General features: G+C 42.6%; 1 protein-coding gene and 1 long non-coding RNA gene across 4 annotated transcripts in view; one reads left to right on the forward strand and one right to left on the reverse strand.

The window, feature by feature from the left end:
- dpp6b (dipeptidyl-peptidase 6b) overlaps positions 1–24536 on the reverse strand; it is an 82758-nt gene that overhangs the window by 39513 nt on the left and 18709 nt on the right. Inside the window, exon 1 of one of the 3 annotated variants that reach the window (XM_019879210.1) lies at positions 726–1337. The exons of the other annotated variants lie outside the window; for them this stretch is intronic. Coding sequence (XP_019734769.1) covers positions 726–782 — 57 coding nt within the window. The 5' untranslated portion in view covers positions 783–1337. Of the gene's footprint in view, positions 1–725; positions 1338–24536 lie in introns of those variants that run through there. 3 annotated transcript variants of the gene reach the window in all.
- Positions 22467–24536, forward strand: part of LOC109521374 (uncharacterized) — a 19882-nt gene continuing 17812 nt past the window's right edge. The window contains exon 1 of the long non-coding RNA XR_002169342.1: positions 22467–22505. This is a non-coding gene — a long non-coding RNA (uncharacterized LOC109521374). The remainder of the gene's footprint in view (positions 22506–24536) is intronic.

Below are 24536 nucleotides of genomic sequence, written 5' to 3' on the forward strand. Positions count from 1 at the left end.
CAAGCTTCCTGGCCTCTGGTAGTGGGCCCGAGCTGAATGGGGGATGGACACCACCCGAGGGTTAGAAGGACATTTTTTTTTTTTTTTTTATATATATAATTTTTTTTTTTTCCATCTGATTTTTTTTTCACCGTTTACATTCACTGAAGCTCAATGAGTTTTGTTAGCCACCTCATGTTTACAGACTTGGAAAATGTCCTGACAAGTCAACAATGGGACACCTGCTGTGTGACATCACCAATCAAGCTGTTGACAAAACAACTTTCATTTTATGGCAGTCAGCCTCTTCACACCCATGCAATGACATTACATTATCCGAGCCACTATCTCACTTGTGGAAAGTGTGAGAAGACCCATCATTACATTGTGTCTCAGCATTCCCTCCGGCCTCGTCCCACACTACCATTGACACTCACATCATTTAAGACCAACTCTGTTCACCTCCACCCTCGTTTTATGTCAGCGCTCCTCCAAAATCTGATGAGGTCTCTGAAATCTAAAGCTCCATTTGAGAGTCGGGCTCAGGCTGCTCCACAGGGCTGAGGTTACAAACAACTTCATGAATTATTTAATTTCAAGTTGTGCCCCAGTTGTTGCACGCTGTGCACCTTCGACATTCACATGGCAGCAACTTCGATCACAAATGTCCTGACCCTCATGTCCAAAATCTGCTGATGCAAAGACAATTTGGAAGAGATGGAGAGGAGAAGCACACCAGGTCCTACCTGGTCAGGCTGCTGAGCGCCTTTCGCCGGCCCGCTGCCGTCATTCGCAGAAGTCATGGGCGTAAATATGAAAGGAGGACAGGAAGGAGGGATGAGCGTGCGGCTTCCGTCCGCTGCTGACAGGTGCAGAATAATGAAGACTACAGAGATACGGCGAGTGAGTGAGAGAGGCAGGCAGAGTGAGGAGGAGGATGAGGAGGAGGAGGAGGAGGAGGAGGAAGAAGAGGAGAGCAAGCGAGCGAGCAGGAGCGTTCAAGGATATCTGGTGAATTACTAAAATAATGACGACCGTGGGCGCAGACAGTGCCATGTGGGAGGTTCATTTTACCTCCGCAGCACAATGAATGGGCTCTTCGAACCCAACGCACACATCATTGCTTTTCATATGTGAGACCTCGCTAATGGATTCGGGAGCAAATGTCAGAGGAGACGAAATAGACAGCAGACAGGAGGTGATTTATGTTTGCTCCATTTTTACACAAAAGGAATGAGACGAGGGAAAAAAAAAGCATTATTACATGAGATGCACACTAGAGTGCGGGTGGGAGGTTTTTTGGAGCTGGGTGAAAGTTTTTTCGGGTGAGTGTGAAAAGGTTTTTTTGGGTGAGTAATGAGAAGTAAAATGTTAATTTGGGCCCATAAGGCATCTAATTTTTGCCCTCACTTTCATATTTGACTGTGTTGATGTGTTATTAGTATAATCAGTGCCGTCTTGATCATTGTTGAAAAATGATCAGATTTTAATTCCACTTCACATATTATGTATGAGTTTTTTGGGTGAGAGTGAAAGTTTTTTTGGTGAAAGTGAGTGATTTTTTTGGGGGGGTGTGAACGTTTTTGGTTGTGAGTGAGGTTTTTGGTGAATGTGTGTGTGTGTGTGTGTGTGTGTGTGTGTGTGAGTGAGAGAGAGAGAGAGAGAGAGAGAGAGAGAGAGAGACTTTTGTGAATGTAAGAGTTTTTCTTTGTGAGAGATTTTTTATGCGAGTAAGTGGTTCTTTGTTGATTGAGACAGTTTTTTTCTGTCAGTTTTTTGGTAAGAATGAAAGTTTTTTGGAGTGAGAGGGATTTTTTGGGGGGGCCTGACATAATTTTTTGTGTGAGTGAGGTATTCAGTGGGAGTTTTTTTTTCAGGAGTGCGAATTGGTACACATTTTTTGTTGTGTTTTTTTTCTTTTGTCAATGTCAGAGTTTTTGGTGGAGGTGATTTTTTTTTTGGAATGCGATTTTTTTTTTTTACTGCAAGGTTTCTTGGCGTGTGGCAAAAGTTTTTTTAGAAGGATTGGGAGATTTTAGTGAGTGTGAGTCTTTTGGTGTGACACCGAAATGTTTTTGCCATGAGTTTGGTGAGGGTGATTTTTTTTTGTTTTTTGTCTGTGGAAGAGGTTTTTTTTTTGTGTGTGCAGCAGATTTTTTGGTGATAAGAAGTCCTTTGGTGGGTGCAAACCTTTCTTAGTCTGGTTGAGGTGCGATTGAGAGCATTTTCTGGCTGACACTGTGAGAGTTTTGTTGGTGGTAAGGCATTTTTTTCAGAGTGAACAACAGTTACTAAATGGGGAAGGCTTATTGAAAGGTCAGTGAGCTGTTCTTTATATGTTTTGAAGCGTGATGTTATCGTTGGAAAATATTCCGATGTTATCATCTCGTGACTTTCCATTCCCAATCCTCGTGTCGGCACGATTTATTTATTGTCCTATAAATTTGTCACACGTCCGTCTCGATCTACGGGCTCCCTCTGAAGACTCAGCCGACGATTCGAAACGAGCTGTCGGCGCGGAGCAAATCACTGCATACTTTCAGTCCGTTACTAAACAAATGGCGACAAGCGTCAATGCAACAAAAAAACAAAATCCTTTCAGGTATCGCCGATGTTCTTTTCAGGAGAGATCTCGTCGAATTGAAAAGCCCAATTCCCGACTGACCGTAAAAGGCAGGAGAGGATACATTTACATATTATCGGTGGAGAAAAGAATGAGATTGGTTGTGCTGTCTGTGCAGCTGCGTTGTGTGTGTGTGTGTGTGTGTGTGTGTGTGTGTGTGTGTGTGTGTGTGTGTGCTTGTAAAACAAAGAGGGTTGCTGCTGCGGTTGCCGCTGCCGGCCTGGTTCTTGAGAGACACTGTTAGTGTCCTCCCACATACAGCGGAAATAGTTGCTGCTCCTAACAAAACATTGTTAGCGCCGGAGATCTATCTGCTCTGTGTGTGTGTCACATCAGTCTGTGCACACACACCAGCCACGTTCTTGTTAGCACAGCTTTGTCTGCCTATTTGCACTGTGTGCGCGTGCATGCGCGCTCACACACACACACACACACACACACACACACGCACACACACACACACACACACACACACACACACACACACACACACACACACAATGGTTTATAAGCCAGAGTGTATTTCCTCAGAAGTCATGCACAGTCAGTGCACAGCCGCTGGCCTTTCAAAGCCAATCATCTGCAGGAGAGAGAAGGAGGTGAACAATATTATGGAGGAGAGGCAGCAGCAAGTGGGACGAAGGACGGAAATGATTCCCTCGTTACACCAATGCCCATTAGTGCCATTAGTGCTCTCAGAAAGGGAAGTATTCACTTTTTTTTTTAAATGATTATTATTTTTAAACACAGTGAAGAAATGATTCATTCCATCTCAGCCATTTGTGAAAGTGCAAGTGCAGAATCGACTCGAGAATTAATTACAGGGACAGTGTAATAGCAAAAATCATTGCATCTTGACTTAGATAGAGGTTATGAATTTTCATAGATTTATACACAGACGTGATCAAAAGTTGAAATACAAAATGAACTTTCCCAACACTGCGATTCATGTGGCTGTCACAAAAGTTTTTTTTTTTCCAATCCCATACTATGCCCCTTCCTAAGAGGAGCAAAGCTTGATTTTTTTTTTCCCACCACATTCCTCATGTTTTTCTTTTTCAGAATATCACTGTGGCAGCTCGGCATATTTTTCTGTTCTGTCTCACTCTGTTGGTCATTCTTTTTAAATGTCTCGTACCTTTTTGGCCAACTTCATTGCTCTGTCCATGTGCTTGTGAAATGACAATAAATTTGATTCCATTCCATTTCAGTAGGTGGCAGTGGCGCTCTCATTGTCAAAGTGTGTGAGGGGGGTCTCCAAGGTGATATGAAGTGCAGTGAGCAAACCCTAAGAGACATCATGGAAAAATGAAAAGAAAGGCGGAGAGGGACGAAAAAACAATGTTCATAAAATTATTTTTGGTTAAAAGGATCTACTGCATATTTTTTCTATTTCCCTTTATGTTTTCCAAAATGTTACTTAATTTTATAGACAAATAACACTGTTCAGGTTCACGGTAGGGAGTTGAGGGAGTGCAATTTTTTTTTTTTCCTTTGTGGGCGTAACACAAAATAATTGAGAAGCAGTGCTTTAGAGGGAGAAGCAACAATCAGGCATCAAGAACTGCAGCAAAGAAGCAATAATGCAGGAGATGAGTCCGGATAAAAGGAAACAATTTGAGGGTTGCAGTACAGTATAGTGAATGCGGCACTGCACCAGTTTTAGTTGCGAAACTGCAGCAAGAACCTGTAAAAATGTTTCCAGAGGATTATAGTGTAATCCTCAAACCCGTCAGTATTGTCTTGTCAAATCCATTTTATTTACACATATCCCTTTTTAACACGCCAATGAAAACGCATCAAGCATTGTCAGTGTGGTGATGGTTTTCCATTGTTACCTTGGCAACCAGACCATACAAAAAAAACATTGTGTGACGGTGACACGCGACTATTGTATCAAATTTTCAGAAGGATACTCAAATACTTAAATATTGGATAACTACAGCCCTCCATTCACCCCCCTCCCTCCCTCATTATAGTGACATTTTGTTTTAAAATGTATTAAACCCCTTGTATCAGTGTTGGACCTGGATTTCAATCACCAACCACAAATGTTTGGTGGTTGTGGTAACCCTTCATCCACCATGCTGCTCAGTATTCAAAGTTACAAAAACATAAACAGCTTTTAGTCTGATGAGGTACACAATTAAAAAAAAACAAAAAAAAAAACCTAAGTACACTTCCAGATGCTGAGACAATCAGAAAAAAAAAAAACAGACGTCAACACAAATGGTGCAGACAAACTGCATGCTTGCTCCCCCTAGTGTTCACTCAAGGACTGACATCCATTTTTCCTGCCATGCGGAGGACGCAGCTGCACACTCAGTCAGTAAAAAAAAAAAAAAAAAAAAGACTGATGGGAAAACTGAACGACACAGACGAGAGCACCCGACAAAGAGCAGAACATGGATCGTTTTCAGTTAGCGCCAATTAGGCCTGACAGGAAGTCGTTGTCTGACGTGTTTTATTAAGAACGCATGTGTTCTCACAACGCTGAATTGTTTTATTTTTTATTCTTTTGTGTGTGTGTCTGTGCGTGTCAGGCCCATGCGTAACGTATTGCTTTACTCGCATTTTCAGACGTTTTCTAACATCATCCGAGGGACATTGAAGTCGCATACAGCAAGACTCTTCTCAAAAGGCCATCAATCAACGGCCTGCCGATTTTGTAATCAGCGCTGGGCGCCTGCTCAATCACATTCGTCCCGGCGGTCTGCTGTCATTCGTGCACCTGCACTTGCACCATGAGGGGGCCAGGATGGATAGATGGATAGATGGATGTGTGTGTGTGTGTGTGTGTGTGTGTGTGTGTGTGTGTGTGTGTGTGTGTAGAAAAGGTTTAAACCGGATACATCAGATGGGTGGTGCACTGCAAAGTCAAAATGTGTCTCAGTTGGGTAAAAAGTGATGAAGGAAGCAAAAGGCAGCACATATTTTTTATCCTCATCAATATCTTCTTGTTCAAGTCAATCAACTAGGCCTGAAGCAATAAGGTAGTTTTCCATTCAACGGCATTACATCACAAAATTAATTTTTTACCCTCACCACTGGAACTCAGACTTTAAGAAAATGTTGGTTGGTATCCATCTTCTACCACTGATGGTGTGCTTGACTTCTGAGGTTATACTGGAGAGCCCGTAAAAGTCCAAGCGCCGAAAGAAGAACCAACCTAATTTTGGGTGATTTGGCTACAGAAAAAAAAAAATTATGAAAACATCTGTACCCCTTTTCATTAACCACAGCGTGTTTAATTAATTTGCGAGTGAATAATGCATGAATCTTAATAACACCATTCACGTGTATGCAGGTGGAGTGAATGGATCGGCACATTTTAAGTACAAGGTGCAACACCCCTGGGGGGCGCCAGAAGACTTATCGAAAAGCAGCTTGAGGGGGAAATTTTTATTTATTTTTTCTAATATAAAACCTGCTATATTGGGGGAAACACAAATGTGCAAACACTGTAGACCACACACACACACACACACACACACACACACACACACACACACACACACACACACACACACACACACGCCATGATGAGCAACAGCCATAACCGCCGATAACATGAACGAAACAGAAAAATAAAGTGTACAATATACAAGATTTGTGAAAAGAAAATCATTGCCTACCTTAGTAGACACCTGACACGGAGGCATGGGATGCACTTTAGCAGCGTCTTAAGTGCAAGAACATCACGATCGTAGCTCATGTGTACCATTTTAAAATGTTTCTCCAGGCACTCCAGATTCCAATTCTTTGCCAGTGCCATCATTGAATTGCAGATGGAACAAACTTTGAATGATAAGAATAATAATTTAAAAAGCTACATCTCAACAGCTCTGATCGCAAACTGAAATTGCAGACTGCTGACTACTAACAACTTCCGGTGATGCAGGTCACGCCACCGTAGGTTAAAGGTGACTGGCTTTTTTTTTCTTTTTTTTTTTTAATACTTTTGGGAGAAAACTGAGACTGAGAGGATGCTTAGGGTCCAGTGTGCACTAACACAAAACTATAGAATATTAATAACATGCACACAGACACACACTGCCATCGACTTGGGACCAGTCTGCAAGCTACTGGTCAATCCCACTATCCTGGTATTATTTTTCTCATCCCAAAAATGTAACGTTTTCTGATTCTTACCTATGTCAGACACTAAGAGAATATCCCTAGATAGATCATTCCAATAAAGCAGGGGCGTCAAACTCATTTTTGTTGAGAGCCACATTTAGTGACCGTTTCCCTTGGAGGGCCGTTATGACTGCGAAACCACATGAAGAAGTCAACTATTGTAATGAGTGGTTTTGGTCACAAGAAAATGCTTACAATATCACGCTTATTGAATACATATGAGAAGCTGAAATTTTGGTCCAGATTTTAGCAATCATCGTAGAAGTTGACATGTTTGATTTGCTTTTGCGGGCCACATAAAATGATGTGGTGGGCCAGATCTGGCCCCCGGGCCTTGAGTTTGACACCTGTGCAATAAAGTTTTCTTCTTTGCTTATCTTATTCATTAGCTAAGGAACCATTCTGCACACACTCCAAACCAAGCAAACTGTGGTGGGCTGGCTGCCAGTCAGAAAATCAAGCCCCGCGGAAGCAACGTGAAACCAATGGCAAGGCAGTAAAGTTGTTCAATGTAGCACTAGCGCATACGGGGCACACATTAAAAAAATAGGTAGGCCTTCGTCAGCACACTGCACTTCAACCGTATGCAAACCTTGCAAGCTCTTTGAGAGTTTTAAAGGGAAGACAATACATTTCAATACGTATTTTATACCTGCGAGGCAGCGTATTGAACACGGAATTAATAGCAAACACAGTACAATATATTACATTACCAGGACATGATCGTTAATTACATTCAAGGATAGGATAATTAATAATTCAGGACTATTCTATTCCGCTGAAAGCACGGGGGAACGGAGAAGCAGAAGGGTGTGATTAAAAGAAAATGAGTGGAAAGGATGTGAATGAACACTGCGCCATTCAGACGGGACTGAAAAGGTTTTCATCATCAAGCGACTCCTCAATCTCCAAGGACTGCCAACAGCCGAAAGAGACCTTTGCGTCGAGAGCGCCTTTAATTACTCCTGCTAGCGCTCATCAGAGGCATTTCATACACACCCCGTCGACGTATACGGCCACACTCGAACAACTCTCGCAGCGAACGGCGGTACAACAGGGAATATAGATTGTATATTGCTGCGAAAGGGAATCGATTTTCAAGCCGCTGTGCTAAAAACAACGTGAAAGCCCCAAACGTGCAATTTGATAATTACAACCTCTAACACAAGGTTTCCCACATGTATTTGCCATTGGCTACTCGGGGATTCACCGATTCGCAGATTTATTCATTTATTTATTTATTTTTGTTACAGAAACCGTCCACCAATTATTCACTGAAAAACTCACCTCTTCATGGCTAGTGTGCTTTTGGGAAAAATCCCCGTCTAAAATTGGTATCGCGTCATCTTGTGGTGTCATAGTGTCAAATAATTTAAGGAAATAAATCATTATTTAGCTTTTCATGGGTGGCGTTAATGACTGATTTTGCACTATTTGTGGCAGGTCTTGGTCCTGACTGTACTGTAAAGTGCAACTTTAACCCGCAACTGTTTCCCCCCGCTTTAATCCCAGCAGTTGAAACAACGATGTGGCTAGCTTGACGCTCATTTTGATACTCTCCTCCGTCATCTATAACTGCTTCAAACAACAAAGAGTATGCAGGAAAGTGGTTAAGATTGAATGACTGTCCGTGTCTCATGTGTCGTGTTGTATTACAGTCAAACCTCGGTTTTCGAACGTCTCGGTTCTCGACCAATTCGGTTTTCGACCAAAACTTTCAAGTTTTTTATGCCTCGGATGCCGAACAAATTTCGGTTCTCGAACAAACTGAGCGCACTTGAATGCATCACTTGACTCCTCTCGCCTTCCTGACACGAGGAAGTGACGATTCCTCAGGTAGACGAACAGCGTTCTGGAACGGATTATGGACAAAAACCGAGGTTTGACTGTATTTTGTTATTGTGTTCTTATGACTTCAAGATGGCGCCGCAAGAGTGGCTGCCTTTACAGCAGCTCCTATACTTTTTGTTTTTCTACCCCCTTCCTTTCATAACTTTGCCGCTGTAAATTGGGAATTTCTTCATTGTGAGACGAATAAAGGTGTTCTTATTCTCATTCTTATCTGTTGTTTAAGACTTTGATTTTTCCAATGAACCTTAGAAATCTAATCTGTGCACGTTATAGCGTCCGGATGAGTATTTAGATCTGCTCAACTCATCACAAACAAAATATTATGTCCATGATTGAGCCTTCAAGTTGTGAAGGACGTACCTGGCCCAACGAAAAAGGGAAAAAAAGGCCAGTCGAATCCTAAGATTCAGTATTCAGGCCCAACGAGATGCCAAGTGTTCTTGCTTCAAGCCGTTTCCAAGATTAGGATATCTATTCAGCGTGCTCTCAACAGAGCATCACTTGCATTCTCATTAGGCAAAGTCAGCGAGTTCAATGCTAATGTATGATATAAACAGCAGGACCGGGCTAAGCGAAATTTGCGTTGCTATTTGCGATCATTGTCAACCAAATCAAATCATTGTTATTTTCGCATGAACGCGGCAGTAAATCCAAAATGTAGTTATTTTTCTTTTCTGCCGGGAGTCACCGCTCAAGTTTAGCTGTGTTACACGACTGCCAATGGCAATCATTTTGTTGGGATTTGCAGGTACCCGTCTCGAAGAAATTAACTCTTTCGGGGACAGCGGTTACTACAGTGGACATGTTATCATGTTATCAGGTTACAGGGTGCATGAAATTTCACAAATACTAATTTCTGAGCTGGGTTCATGCAGAGGTGCTTCAGGATGAAATATGCATTGGGTGTGACACACACAACTGACGCAGGGCTTACAAAAGTGCATCCGCATCTCCTGTGAGACTGATGCAGCGCTGACAGAGCACGAGTCAGAGAGTGCGCTCACTATCTCCATTACGACCGAATCCATCGCTCCCACCTCTGCTGATAAGAATGTTTATGTTTCAGATATGGCAACATGTGGATGGGTATGTGCTTAGATTCACAGGCAAAATAGCACTCGGAATACTATAATAGCTCAAATAATTGATGATGCTATTGCTAGTTTTAAATATGCCACAAAATATCATCCCAATAGCTTTTAACACTCATCTTACAACACAGCAAAAATCTCCATTTTTTTTTTTAAGCACAACATATTTTTGAGATTTTCATCTTTTGCTTTGTGATCCATAAAATCTTAGCCAATACAGATTTTACCATAGGTTGGTATTTAATTTAGGATGTTTCAGAAAAAAAAATCCACCTGCTGCGGAACCTATAATTCTGACCAAATATTTCTGTTATTTTTTCAATGTGATTATTATTCTGAAAATGTGACGTCATAGATAAAAAAAAAAATCTGGGTAGATTTGGAATCGGCACAAAAAAAAATTCTTGCAGCCTGGATTGAAAAATTCTGTAAAAATGTGTTATTTCATTCACCCAATGAGAATCGATAGGGAATCAGATTAATAAGAGTAATTTGAATCAGAATGGCTAAATTCTCACACATTTTCAAAATGTCTTTGCACCTATCATAGTTGTGGAATTTCATTTAGTTTTTCCTGTTCATGTCAGTAGTTAAGATTTGGTTCTTTTGTGAACGTTCGTGACACGTTTCCTTTGGATGGCTTCTTCCTTCTCTTTTGGTTTGTTTTCTGATCTGACCTTATTTGTCCCGGTCACCTTTTGTCATTGTGCGTTAGACATTTGTTTGTTGTGTTTAATGAAGCTCTGGTCGCTTGATCAACCTTTGTTGTTTCCTTTTAGAGCTCTTGATCGTCCACCTCAGCACATCTCCTTTTTGTGCCCTTTCCATTATTTCTATTGGAGATATATTGTTACAAACAAATGAAATGCAGAACAGCATGTGTTTGACTTTGGTTTTATGGGACTCGGCGATCGTGATCGAATTGCAGGAAGTCTATTGTCATGCACTTAATGAGTGCTCTGAATCAGGAAATGTGCAAATGGTCAACACGCTGAGCCCGCATGTTGCTTCAAGGGAAATGCTGCGGAGAAGGGAGGATTGAAATGTGCGGAGACACTTGGCTGGAGATGTGCTTTCCTGCAAAGCTGCAAAATCTCAACTTGTAATTAAAGTGTGGCCAAATTACACTTACGTGTGCCTACCAAACATGCTGTTAAAAAGACGTGAATGATACGGATAGGAATTCATAAACGAGAGGTAAAAGTGTGTCCGATGTGGGCTCTAAAAATGCTTGGTTAGGTCCATCACTGTGTGATAGGGGGGGTTATGCTTATTAAATATGCATCTAGCTAAAAAAAAAAAAAAAAAGCTAACAAAGCACGATGGGAATGCTGAGGCACTCTGTGCATTATAGTGCAGACACTGCTTAACCACAGGCTTAAAGTAAAGTGCATTAAGGTATTTTTTCTCTGGACCCAGTAGGTCTGGTTCCCCTCCTATCTTACCACATGACTCAAGTAAGGTAATGAGGAGAAAATGTTCATAAAAACACCCTTTTTCTTCACGCGCTCGGCTACAAATCAAACAAATTGTGTGAGAAACAGCTGCTATAAACAGTAATGATATATATTTAATCACACACAGTTGCTTTTTACTCACGGCGGACAATGACAATGATTTTACAACGCCATTACACGACATTGGCTGTCAGCTCAAGTGCTTATTACTACAGCACTACTTCAAAGCTAACTAACGGCATGACAAAAATAAAAATCCTCAAGCATTGCAAACAACTTGTTATTCACTTGACTGGGTCACTCAAGACGCCATTGGAAGCGGGTCTGACTGAAGAGATGGAGTTGAAAACAAGTCAAAAGGACAATCAAGAACTCACCTTCCATATTTTCTCCACTCGGGACAACTTTCGCGCGTTCATTTTGGCGGAGCTGCTGAGTGCGAGCGTCCCAACAAGACGGAGAGAAAGTGGACGAGTGATGAGGATGCAAAGAGAGAGAGACAGCGAGCGAGGAAAGAGAGAGAGAGAGAGACAGAGAGAGAGACAGAGAGCGAGACAGAAAGAGAGAGAGAGGGCAATACAGAATAACGACCTGGTCGTAAAAAAGACACACCTCAGCCCTGAGTGGGAATAATCCCTGTCAGCGGCAGTGGGACCTAGGCCATGAATCTCATACATTAAGTCAAAATGAGCCAAATAGCGCACCGCCACAAGAGCAATAGCTCAACTGTCACAACACCGTAACGCGCGAGCATACACACACACACACACACACACACACACACACACACACACACACACACACACACACACACACACGCGCACACACACGCGCACACACACACGCACACACACTTGGCCCGACTTTGAGTGCTATTCCATATTATTGGGGTGATGGACACGTTATCAAACGCTAAGCTAATAGTTCTTCTACGGTTGGGCTAATTTATGTACGCACCGTCAAATAGTGAGAAAAGTGTCCCTTAAAATTGCTGCTTAAGCGGGGTACACACAGACAAATAAGCACACGGAAAAGGCACGATTGTCAGATGTTGCTTGAGGAGTATCTGAAGTGAATAGCCTGTTGTGTATCCTCTCCAAATCATTACATTATCGGTAGAGATATCATTTTGTCTCCCGGCCGGGTGTGCAAGTCTCAACTCTTAACCTACAAGTTTTAAGCAAGTCCCAAGTTACAAAAATCAACCAAGTCAAGCCATGTTCCCAACTCACTTTCAAGCAAGTCGAGTCAAGTCACTGGTTGCGTCAAACTAGTCAAAAGTCAAGGCACACAATCTTGCTCGGGCACAAAATGTATTCGCACGTTAGCCACTTTACACTCAGCGCTTAACAATCACATTGCATTTAAAGGTCCCAAACCCGTCCGTCTCTGAAGCTTATTTTATGTTTGACCAGCTAACAGCTAGCTAACGTCAAGTTAATATAGCGCAGTGACTGTATAGGGCGGGGGTCGGCAACACGCGGCTCCAGAGCCGCATGCAGCTCTTTAGCAACATCTAGTGGCTCCCTGGAGCTTTGTAAAAAAAATGTTTGAAAATGGAAAAAGATTTTGATAGTAGGCTAATATAGCTCAAATAGATATAGATACACATTGCAGCTCCGAAAAAGGATCGCTGCGCTGTTGGTTTTTTTAAAACGTACACTTTATTTATGCTTTTAACAGTCTCAACAAACACAGGCACGTCTGCGTCCGACTCCGTGCCTTCTCTCTTCTCATTCATCTTGAGAGATGTTCAAAGACAGCCTCCGAAAAATGGAAATTCATGATCACTTCACTGACACTAATAAAAGCGAAAATAATGCACCAAAACAAAAAAATCAAGCAAGGAAATCACAAAATAAATTCTATGGGGGCGTTTGTGAACACACAACAAAGGAATGAATAACATAAACAATTCTGAGACAGTCCAGTCTCCTACATACATACAGCATGTGTTTCCTTCATTGTAAGTTTTATAGAAGGCTTTTATTTTTTTGCGGCTCCAGGCACATTTGTTTTTGGGGGTTTTTTTGTCCAATATGGCTCTTTCAACATTTTGGGTTGCCAACCCCTGGTACAGGGGAAAAAAATGAAGTCATATGTCATAGTTGTGTCTCATTTCTTTGCATTGGAAAATGCCGGTTTACAACTATTAACGTTCAACTTGTCAAGTCATGTTGTTCGAGACGAAGTCAAGTCAAAATGCTTTCAAGTTTTAATGCAGCATGTCCCAAGTACTAAAATTCTAAAAAAGTCCAGTCATGCGACTCAGATTTTTTTTTTTTCCCCTTTGCAGGAAAGGGAAGCATCAACGTGAGTAAGGCCTCAATTTGTCCTGAGTGGATGAGACACCTGGCGACTAATTGGGCACCCATTAGAGGAAATAATCTATTGGAAGATAAGGAGAGTGTATATAATTGCAAGTGCAGTATTCTAATTACGATGTTGAATGAAAATTCAGCCTTGGACTGACGCCCCAGAATACAAAAATCCATCCATGCATTTTCTATTGTGCTTGTCCACATTAGGGTCACGGATGGACTCTGTTTGTTGAGCTATGAAAATTTTATCATCAAAGATGGCAAGCTTGTCACTCATATAGTTGAGGTTATATCAGCCGACAAAACTGATTCTGAAGGCCTTGGGCAGATTTGATTGACATAGCAGCACAGAAGCTGAAATCTGATTGGACAATAAATCTAACCGCCATATTCACATGCTGTAAGCAGTGCAGCCAAGAGAAACGTGGCCAAATGAGGAGAAGATGCTGTCGGAAATAAATTTAAAATATTTCAGGAAGCAATTCTACATTGTAAATACATACCAGTGCTTTTGAGAGCGTTTAGGCGAGTAGAGAAGGCCTTGCTGCCCTTGATACTCACCACTGCTGCTATTCTGTGGGTTGTTCCTTGAAGGACAGGTATGAACTTTGTTTCGCTATTTCTGACAGTATGGTGTCATTTCCACCCCCCCCCCCTCACTCCCACCTGCGCATCACTAAACTGCAAACAGTCTGCCAACAGCTGTCGACAAACTTGGCGAATAAGCAGCTCAAGGAGTTAGCGTCATATTTACAGGTCGGCGTCAAAATCAAATCCGGCGAGGCGAAGGCGGACAAACTTTGCTCACAGAGTGCGAGACATTCCAGCAAACTGGCACAAAGCAAAATCTCCATTCTAATGATGCACCGACGAAAGAATGCGGGTGGCGGGTACACATCAATCATCTTCTTCGGAAGGAATAATTTGACAACCTGCTAGCTCCAGAACAGACACTCGCGACATACTGTGACCCTCCACTTCACTACCCTCCATAGACTCCGAGACCCAAAATCGTTATCAAGTCCCCACCATCGCTGTTGTGCTCCATGTGAGCTCTACACACTCAACTTCATCATAAGCCACGCGACTCTCGGCTCGGGGAAAAGCAATCTTCCACCATCCCATTTGGAAGTCTTCTGGAGCTCGGAATCTCACCGCGAATCCTCAGTGAGCCATGATGAGTGCCCGAAAATAATGATGCGCATGCCGGATAAGCACAGCAGTGCCGGGAGCGCACAGGAGGGTGCAAACAGAGTCGTAACAAAAAGAAAAAAACAAAACAAAAAGCAGCAGGTATCCACACATCTGACAACATTTTCAGCTTCCAAACGGTGTTTGTTCTGAGCGGTTTACTTTTAAGCAACGAGATGCCAACTTCCCCTTGATGATTGCTGGAAGACGATCACAACATGAGACTACAGTGCTTCGCAAAGGCCTGGAAAGGATGCAATAAGAAAACATCAGGTTTTGTTTGTCAAAGCAGCCCAGAGCAAGATGTGGAATCATGTCAAAATATGTATGTACCGGATTTTCCGCACTAAAAGGCGCACCTAAAAGGCTTCCATTTTCTTTAAAGCTCACAGCGCGCCTTAAAATCCGATGTGCCTTGTGTATGGTCATTACGGTAATGTGTCAACCCCAAAATGGCTCCTTGCTAGAGACATGCTTACAACGCAGAGTTCAAACTTAAGGCGATCGGTTTCGCAGTTGAACACGGAAAGCGGCAAGAGAGTTCAACGTTAACGAGTCAATGTTATAACTTGCTGTTGGTTAAGTTGAACTTTGTCGCTGCTTTATTAAATAAGTTTTACTGACACCTAATCGTCGCTATATAAATCAGGGTGTAGTGTAGTGTTCTGTTGACATTTCCTTGAGCGTAGCTCCATCTAGTGGATGCGTTGTAGATTGCATCTTATAATGCGGCGTGTCCAATATATGAAAAAAATTACAAAATAGGCCATTCATTGAAGGTGCGCCTCATAATCCAGTGCGCCTTAGTGTGGAAAATACGGTAAGTGAGAGGTAGAAAGAAAAGAGAGAGACAGACAGACAGAGAGACAGAGACAGCAAGAGAGAAAGTGTAGTACAACTGGCAAGGAACACTTGTTTTGAATTAAGTATCAGTGGCTAACATCGGCATCGTTCAGGAGTACCCGATAGCTTGGAAAAAGGACCGATGGGCCCAATACCAATACTCGCCCATCCATACCGAGCGTATAACTAATGGTTTGACCAAACTACATACTCTTGCCTACACACATACTGTGCACCCAAGCACCACCGACAAGAATTGTCCCTTCACTCACACTTTGATGAAATGAACTATCGCATCCCTTAGGAAACGAAGACGACCTTGAATACTTGGAACACGCGTGTTGCCACGTTGTCGGGGAAATAAGTGCAACTGGATTTTTGTGTGTGTCAGAGGTGTGTCGCTGCCGGATCATGGCAGGGGTTGATAAGAGAATGTGCCTGAGTGACACAACAGATTAGTGGTGCCCAAGAAAAAGACTCGGGAGGAATGGCTGTTCCGTTCTGATGCTCTAATTCTCGCTGACAAAAATATTGCTGAAATTCCCCTGCACTGCCTTTAAAGTTCTACTTTCATTATTAATAATTATTCTCCAGATGGCTCTCTTTGATAAGGAATGTTCTTTTAAACACGGTGTTTACACCTTCAAGGGAATAGAAGATGAGAATTCCATTTTAAGCAGAGGCAGCAAAGAGAATGCTTGAGTGCATTTCCTCAAAAACAAAAAGTTCCATTCTCGCAAGTATATTTGGCATCTAGTCACTGAAATTTGTGATGGGCACGAATAACGCGAGAACTGCTCGTCAGTTTTTCTCAGTCAAAACTGGTAAGAGCAATCCCTACCCCGGATATTGAATATTTATCTGAGTTTTTTTTTGGGGGGGGGGACATTTTTAGGGGTTTAATTTTATTTGCATGTATTTATTTAATTTTATTTGCATTTGCATTGCATGCAATTAATTGGGGGTCAATTGTACGCAAGTTTTGACTATTTGTGGGCGGAGCAGGTACCAATCGACTGTATAATAAATAATGTGTTTAAATAGATTGGATAGATCAAGTCATTTTGTGATGGAATCAGTAAGCGTTTTATTTTTATTTTTTTAACTCAAGTAGTGATCGGCTCCCAAATCCTGATCATTTAAAGCCTATATTTGGTAATGGAAAAACTTTTCCAAAAATCAACTTTTTTTTGCACACCTCAGTCACATCTTAACCACATTTTCTGAAAATGTGTCTATGAATGAGTCGCCCCACTGTTACATAACCTTTGGTTTCCATATAAACGCCCCCCCATAGTAAAGTTTCTCTCTGCGTGACATGACTGGCTAGTCTGGATGAAAATCCTGAGCCACTTTCAAGCGCTCATTCAGAGGCACGACCATGCAGCACCACCCACATCCCCGCTGATATGACATCCCTGCAATCATGCGAAAGCCAAAGGGTAAGCAGAGCTGCACTGTGTTTTATTGGATTCACTGATTAGCGTCGCAGTATCTCCTGATAAAAAGCTACGTGCTGTGTTTGACTGCTCTGCGGAGACATAGAAACAGTCGCGGTGTGTATTGGTGCTTGGAGACGTCTCCGCGCGCCACATACACACTACACTCTGTATATGAACAAATGAACGGCAGCATCCATGGAAAACATACATCTGGTAAATAATTCAATCTCCTGTGATGAGCCATTTCGGGATGTGAACGTAATAAACAAGGGTACTTTTTTTTTTAACTACATGAATAATTAATCAGCACAATGTGAAGATGATGTAAAATGGCATCTGAGAATGATGTTTCACAAGCTTTGCGGAAAGCCTTATTTCCAGCTATGATTAATATTCACTGTCATGCGGCATAATAATACAGGGCACGACAAGAAGGCAGACAGGACTGCTGATGTGCAGCTGACAGGAGCAATAGTTCTGATAAAACGCGCTTGCAGCATTGCTTGAAGTTCTTGGCGGGGAAGATGACCTGTTGCTACGCCCCGAGGGAAGAGGGGAAAGGAGATGGGTCGATACCGACTAATTCTGTCCACCGTGACACGCAAGCGCTGTCACCAGCAGTCAGATTGATCATTTTTCTTATAAAAATCCCATCAGGCTCGTCATAGTGGACACAAGCAGACGGCAGGCGGCCTGCAACGCGAGGGCTGCGTCACTTCCAGATGGCAGCCAGAACCACCAGGGTGTGTGTGTGTGTGTGTGTGTGTGTGTGTGTGTGTGTGTGTGTGTGTGTGTGTGTGCGCACTGCCAGCTTTCAGCCTCGCCCTCTCCACCTTTGCAGCCATGGCAACGCCGAGCATGAGGTCCTGTGGCGGATGCTGCACTAGTGTCCTGAGGTGGGGGTGGGGAGACTCTTCGCCGACTGCCTTGGATGTCCTTTTAACTGCCTTAATAGATGTTTATCTCCTGGTTATATTGGTCCCAAATGTTGGCTAAGTCATCTGCTCTCTAATCTGCTTAAATGTGACGACAGTTCCGTTTTCCCTTGTTTTCGGCCATAAAAGTCGGGAAGATGGTGGATGGAAGGCGTGGCCCAATTGAGCTGAACAATTATTCAAATTCAAATCAGCATAGCAATGTTGGTACCTACATGGGCAGAGGATCTTGAAAAAAAAGAATCACATATTACTGATTTTGAGTGAGACTAAAATATATGAAGCCATTTATTGGGGTGAAAGGTCATGAGATCCACATTTGCATGATATACCGTAATTTCTGGACTATAGACCGCACCTGATTATAAGCCGCACCACTACATTTTTAAAGGAAAAAAATATTTTGTACACACATAAGCCGCACCTGTGTATAAGCCGCAGGTGCCCATACTCTAACATGAGATATTTACAAAGAAAGACGGTACACAGGCGGCTGTTAGAAAAGTCTTTATATAAGCTGCTTCATGAAATAAGCCGCAGAGTTGAAAGCGTGTGACAAAAGTCGCGGCTTATAGTCCGGAAATTACGGTAAGTTGTGTTAAGTGCTAGTTACATGTTGAAATTCAGAGAAAAAAAACTTTTTAAATTTATTATTCTTGCATAAAAGTGCCGCAATGGGTCCTCCTCCTGCTGGGCAATCGGCCCTCGTCAGGGACTTGCCCCCCATACCGGGTCGCACACCCGGTACGACGCTCGCTGGTGCCTCGTAAGGTTCACACCCAGTGAAGGGCCCCCTTATTATTGTTTCAGGAGTGTTGATGGAGACATCAACACATTGCTGAGCCCTTTCAACAAGCATCACTTGGACTATTTCGATTTTTTATTTTATTTTTTTGTTGTTCTTGTACGAAGCCAACATGCATATAAATGTGTCCCCTTCAGACACAAATGCTTGATTTGTTCCTTGTGAACTTCCAAAGTCCTCGCAGGATGAGACATTTGAGTAGGCACAGGATTTGAGGGTAAAGCGTGAAATTTAAACCTGTTCAATTAAAAGGATGACAGACAACGGCCTCCAGCCGTGAGAAGATAACCTGAAAGATGTGGAGAGCACGACGAGTACCAACTGTTTTCCTGCCAGATAAAAAGCTGTGTAATCTCACTTTCTCCGATCTTCCTCCTGGGACAATATCGCACCTCCTCACTCCATTACAAGTCACATTTGCGGAGTATCTTAAATCACAATTAGGCAGCATTGGGAGCCTTAAGGGAGGCCTGCAGGGATGAAGCTATCATTCCCGACAGTTGGGCCCTCAGACACGGAAATAAGCTTCTGCTGTCACTGCTTTAGAGTGATAGTTGCAGGTTTGTATTTTGCACATCCCAAGATAATCCAGTGTAACGGCTGCATCAAAATGTGCGCTTTAAAATAGATATCGTAGCAATACTTGTCCATACACTGTAGGGCTACTATGCATCTTGAAAAGTTCATCTCTCATTATGGAACAAGCTATGGATAAGAGTGGACTTGCTCTATACTCGAGTATAATTTCAGCAACTCCAAAGCTTTCACAAAGCGTTTGGTATTATAGAAAGTGTGTACAGTGTTTTGTCCAAACCTGGAAAAAATAAAAATATTGCTTTAAAAAAGTGTGATTATGGCATGGGAACGCTTTACTTGCAGAAACAGAGCTCAGAGAGTGTGTGTGTGTGTGTGTGTGTGTGTGTGTGTGTGTGTGGGGGGGGGGGGGTTTACGGGAGTGTTACGTTCCCGCCCACGCCCACAAGCAGGGAAATCTGTAATACAGAATTAAATCCTCCTTTAAAATGTTTTTATATTTATCGTACTTTAAACACACGATTAAAAGAGAAACACATGCAAAAATACTATGACAAAATCTTGCACAAACTGCATTAATGTAAACAAATTACTAACAAATGTAATCTATTCACAACATACATCAATAATGAAGTACAAATATGTACATGTATGAATGTTGTAAAATGAATCTCCAATCGCAACCAATATTTTCCCTTTTACTGAAAATGAGTAAAAAGCAGGATTAAAGAGGATTTCTACATTGGGTCATTTTCAACAGAAACAACGTTGAGCTTGAATACTTCCTATTTGCGCTCTTCTTTGAAATTTGGTGTTAAACTTAAGTGAGCCGCCATCTAGTGGTCAACATTTGAATAACAGCCCAAATAAGTTGGGGGCAGAGCAAAATAGTTATATACTCCATGTGTTTAGTGCAGTACATAAAGGTTTGTTGCTTGAACACAATGTTGCTAGATGGGTCGAAAAAGTTGACAACACTGAGGAGCCTTCATCACATGCTTGGTGGTCAGTGCAACGCTTCCACCCCACAAAAACGATCCATTTGAACAAGAATGTGATTAATGGGGGTTAATTTTACTATGAAGTTTTATTGTTTTTGTACTTTGACGGAAGAATGTTAGGCGTTTTATTAAGTCACCTTGGACCTGATTTAAACGGTCAAAAAGATGCATCTCTCTCCTTGATAACGTTGCCCACACAGTTAATAAAGGGTATGCGTGGCAATAATTTCCTCTGGGAAAAATTGGCTGTGTTCAGTCTCAGATTCCACTTTACATACTTTGCATGCTATCAACGTGGTATAAAAATAAATGAAATATTTGTGCCAGTGTGGACCACACCCCAACTGCATCCCTGCTATTTAAATGTCACCCTGCTCCAGTTTTACACACACACACACACACACACACACACACACACACACACACACACACACACACACACACACACACACACGCGCGCGCGCGGGTACCCAATCATGTACTCGCGCACATATGCACGCACACCACTATGAGCAACAGCCGTTACGGCCCGAACATGAACGTTAGCTAGAGACACAAACACACAAATCTTTTTTTCTCCCACCCATTTCCTCCTCCCACCCCTTGCGGTCGACTTGGGACAAGTCAGCTGGCTCCCGGTCGATTGCGATCGACGTATTAGGCTCTTAAATTCAGAGGTAATTCGCTGACTAGCTAGCTTAGCGCTTAGCACCGTCGTTTGCGCATGAGCAGTGATTCAGTCATCTGATTGGTTGGAAAACAAACTATTTCATAGAAATAAAACACGTGGGGATTTCTAGCTCATTAAATTGAACTAAGGAGAGAAAAGAGGGAGCTCCTCCATTGAAAAAGTCTTCCGTTCTGTGTATTTAGCGCCATTTTTTTGAATGGCAGCGCCACTGCAGAGGTGTTTTCGACGCTAGTTGTGTGAAAGCTCAGGAGCCGCATTGAACCAGCCAAAGAGCCGCATACGGCTCGCGAGCCGCGGCTTGGCTACCCCTGCAAACACCCAATAATCAATCACACACAGGCTTCTGTTTGCTGCGAAGGAAAGTGAAAAGTGAAAAGAACTGCTGCTGAGCCCCGGCTCAGTGATGCCACTCAGCCTCCAAACACTGCCGCTCACACGCAGCGCACAGCTAATCAATGCTGCCACACAAAAGACCCCAAAACGGGTTTTAAAACGTATGGAGATGGAAATCAATGGTGCGCCATTTCCATGTGACAAATAACAACAGCGAGGAGAACAACAACAGCAAACTTTAACCACAGGATGCAATCTCGACTTTTATGGGTCGCTGAGAGGGTTCAAGCAATTTCATGCTCTAGCACTACTCAGTTTGGGGGAGACAAAGGTGACCTCAAGGTTGCAAGACGGCGTCGCGCCACAACCAAACACTGAGGTCAATTGGTGGGATTTCTTTGCAATGACATGCCTCATTAAACAGACGCGGCGCTGCAGGAAGCTAAAGAGCGTACGAGCTGTGGATGGCCAGCTTCGGCTCGCTGCCAGACATCAATAATGCAGAGTATCTGCGACTTGGCAACCATTTTGGGGATGAAATCAGGAAAGCAGCCAATAAGTCCAGTCAAGAGCCATTTTGGTGGCCTTGATGCAACCTGTTGGTATATCCTCAAGAGATTAAAGCAGCCAATGAGTCCAGTCAAGAGCCATTTTGGTAGCCTTGATGCAACCTGTTGGTGAATCCTCAAGAGATTTGTTTGGATTCGTTTTTTTTTTTTTTAAATCGAAGCAGGGAAAAGTGGTTTCAAAAGAGGCAGGGGTGGCACTACAAAGTGAGAGTACCACAACAATGATCTTCGTTGACAGGAAGCAGTATGCTCACAGAAAATCAAGTGTCATTTATATATTCAAGTCGGACTTGAAAGGACATATTTTTCTTTTTCCTTTTGATTTAAAGCAATTTCGGCTCTCTTAAAAAGCTCGAGGAGGGTGGCCCTTTCTTGTGCAAGTAAGCAGCTGTACATCATACTGCTCGGTCAATAGAGAGTACAGATTTAGTTACCATGACGACCAAGGGTGGAGGTAAGGCATTTGCGTCAACTTCTAAAAAAGAAGACGACCCCCCCCCAAAAAAAAACAGGTGCACATCCATCCATCCATTTTCTGATCCGCTTATCCTCACAAGGGTTGCTGGGCGTGCTGCAGCCTATCCCAGCTTTCTCCGGGCAGTCGGCGGGGTGCACCCTGAACCGGTTGCCAGTCGATCGCACGGCACACAGAGACAATCGACCATTCACATTCACAATCACACCTAGGGACAATTTAGAGTGTTCCATTAACTGTCCATGCATGTTTTGGGAATGTGGGAGGAAACCTGAGTACCCAGAGAAAACCCACACAGGCACGGGGAGAACATACAAACTCCACACCTGAAAATGAGCTTTGGCTCCAAATAATTGGTTATCAGCCTTCTGGACTACTAATAATCAATATCGGTCGATATTTAATGTATTATGGATGTTGCCAATGATTCTTACACAGCGCAAGAAGAAGCACAATATCGCAACATCCGCTAGTCCCTGCCAAGACTTTTCATAACACCAAAAATAGTACAAAAATAGGGGTAGATTTTCTCCGAAAGTTGGGACGTGCACATATACAGAAATAGACAAAAGGTCATTCGTTTTAACTTTGCGTCAGCCCGAGTCGGAATTTTAAGAAATAACACTGGAAAAAACGCATACAGTGTGCACAGCTTTTTGTTTCGCAAGTGTACCTAACGAACTGACATTTGGTGCGCTAACCTGTCGGCCACCGGGCCGCCCACAGATGGACATATTAATACAAAAAAAAAACCATTTTCATTCATGGAAGCAGGACTTCATAAACTGTGTGTATGTGGCATATGGACATCACCAAACACAAAGGCTTTTCGCTACGTTAATCAAGCTCTAAAGAGCTCACTTACAGACACATATACAGAAATAGACAAAAGGTCATTAGTTTTAACTTCGCCTCGGCCCGAGTCGGAATTTTAAGAAATAACACTGGAAAAAACGCATACAGTGTGCACAGCTTTTTGTTTCGCAAGTGTACCTAACGAACTGACATTTGGTTGCAGTAACTGAGCGGCGATCTTTTGAATACGGCCACTCCGTTGTACATGTACTGTTGTCACTGTGAGGCTTTTTCATGGCATATGGACATCACCAAACACAAAGGCTTTTCGCTACGTTAATCAAGCTCTAAAGAGCTCACTTACAGACACATATACAGAAATAGACAAAAGGTCATTAGTTTTAACTTCGCCTCGGCCCGAGTCGGAATTTTAAGAAATAACACTTGAAAAAACTCATACAGTGTGCACAGCTTTTTGTTTCGCAAGTGTACCTAACAAACTGACATTTGGTTGCAGGACCTGAGCCACTCCCTTGTACATGTACTGTTGTCACTGTGAGGCTTTTTCAACCATTATAGGGTGCATTCATCTTCTTGTAGGTCACAAGCAGAGATTTATAATCATGCACTGCTGGTTCAGTTTAGCAGGCCGCTTGTAACAAATGAATTAGTCATCTCTCAACACAAGCAGGTCAGTGTGACTGTGTTTGCACATTGTGGCTAATTAATCAAATCACGCCACCAAATAATAACTGTGCAAAGCTGTCATATTCCCAAACGAGGGAGATTTAGTTCCCCGTTGTTGGCTCAAAACAGAAAGAGCTTTTGTTTTATTCAGTCTCAAGATGTGACTTGACTTCAGGGTATTAAATCTAACCACAACAGCATCGAAGTCAGGGCCTGCGGGCACTTCCCAAAACAAATAAAACCTCAGAGGAATTCTCATTTAAAGCTCCAAATCATTTATCCAACAAGTTCTCATCCATCTTGTCTTCCTAAGGTGAGCCACAGAGAGTAACTCATCACATTTTGGACAAGGAAAGAAAGGAACACAGCGGACAGGTTGCCAGCCAGGTTGCCAGCCATTCGGAGGGTGAATAATGCCAAACCTCAAGTTAGGAACTTATTTGGTTCAGTGAGTCGTCTGTAACCCGAAATGTTCAAATATTGAGCTAATGTTTCTAATTGAAATGAATGGAAATGTAATTATTCCATTACACCCCGAGTATTACCGTATTTTCCACACTAAAAGGTGCACTTGATTATGAGGCGCACTTTCAATGAAGGGCCTATTTTGTAATTTTTTTCCATACATTGGGCGCACCGCATTATAAGACGCAACCTACAATGCATCCACTAGATGGAGCTACGCTCTAGGAAACGCCAACAGAACGATGAGATGTCATGAAATTTATTTATTTAAAGCAGCGACACAGTTCACTTAACCAACAGCAAGTTAT

The sequence above is a fragment of the Hippocampus comes genome, unplaced genomic scaffold (genome assembly GCF_001891065.2).
Source record: "Hippocampus comes isolate QL1 unplaced genomic scaffold, H_comes_QL1_v1.1 scaffold85, whole genome shotgun sequence".
NCBI classification, from domain to species: domain Eukaryota; kingdom Metazoa; phylum Chordata; class Actinopteri; order Syngnathiformes; family Syngnathidae; genus Hippocampus; species Hippocampus comes.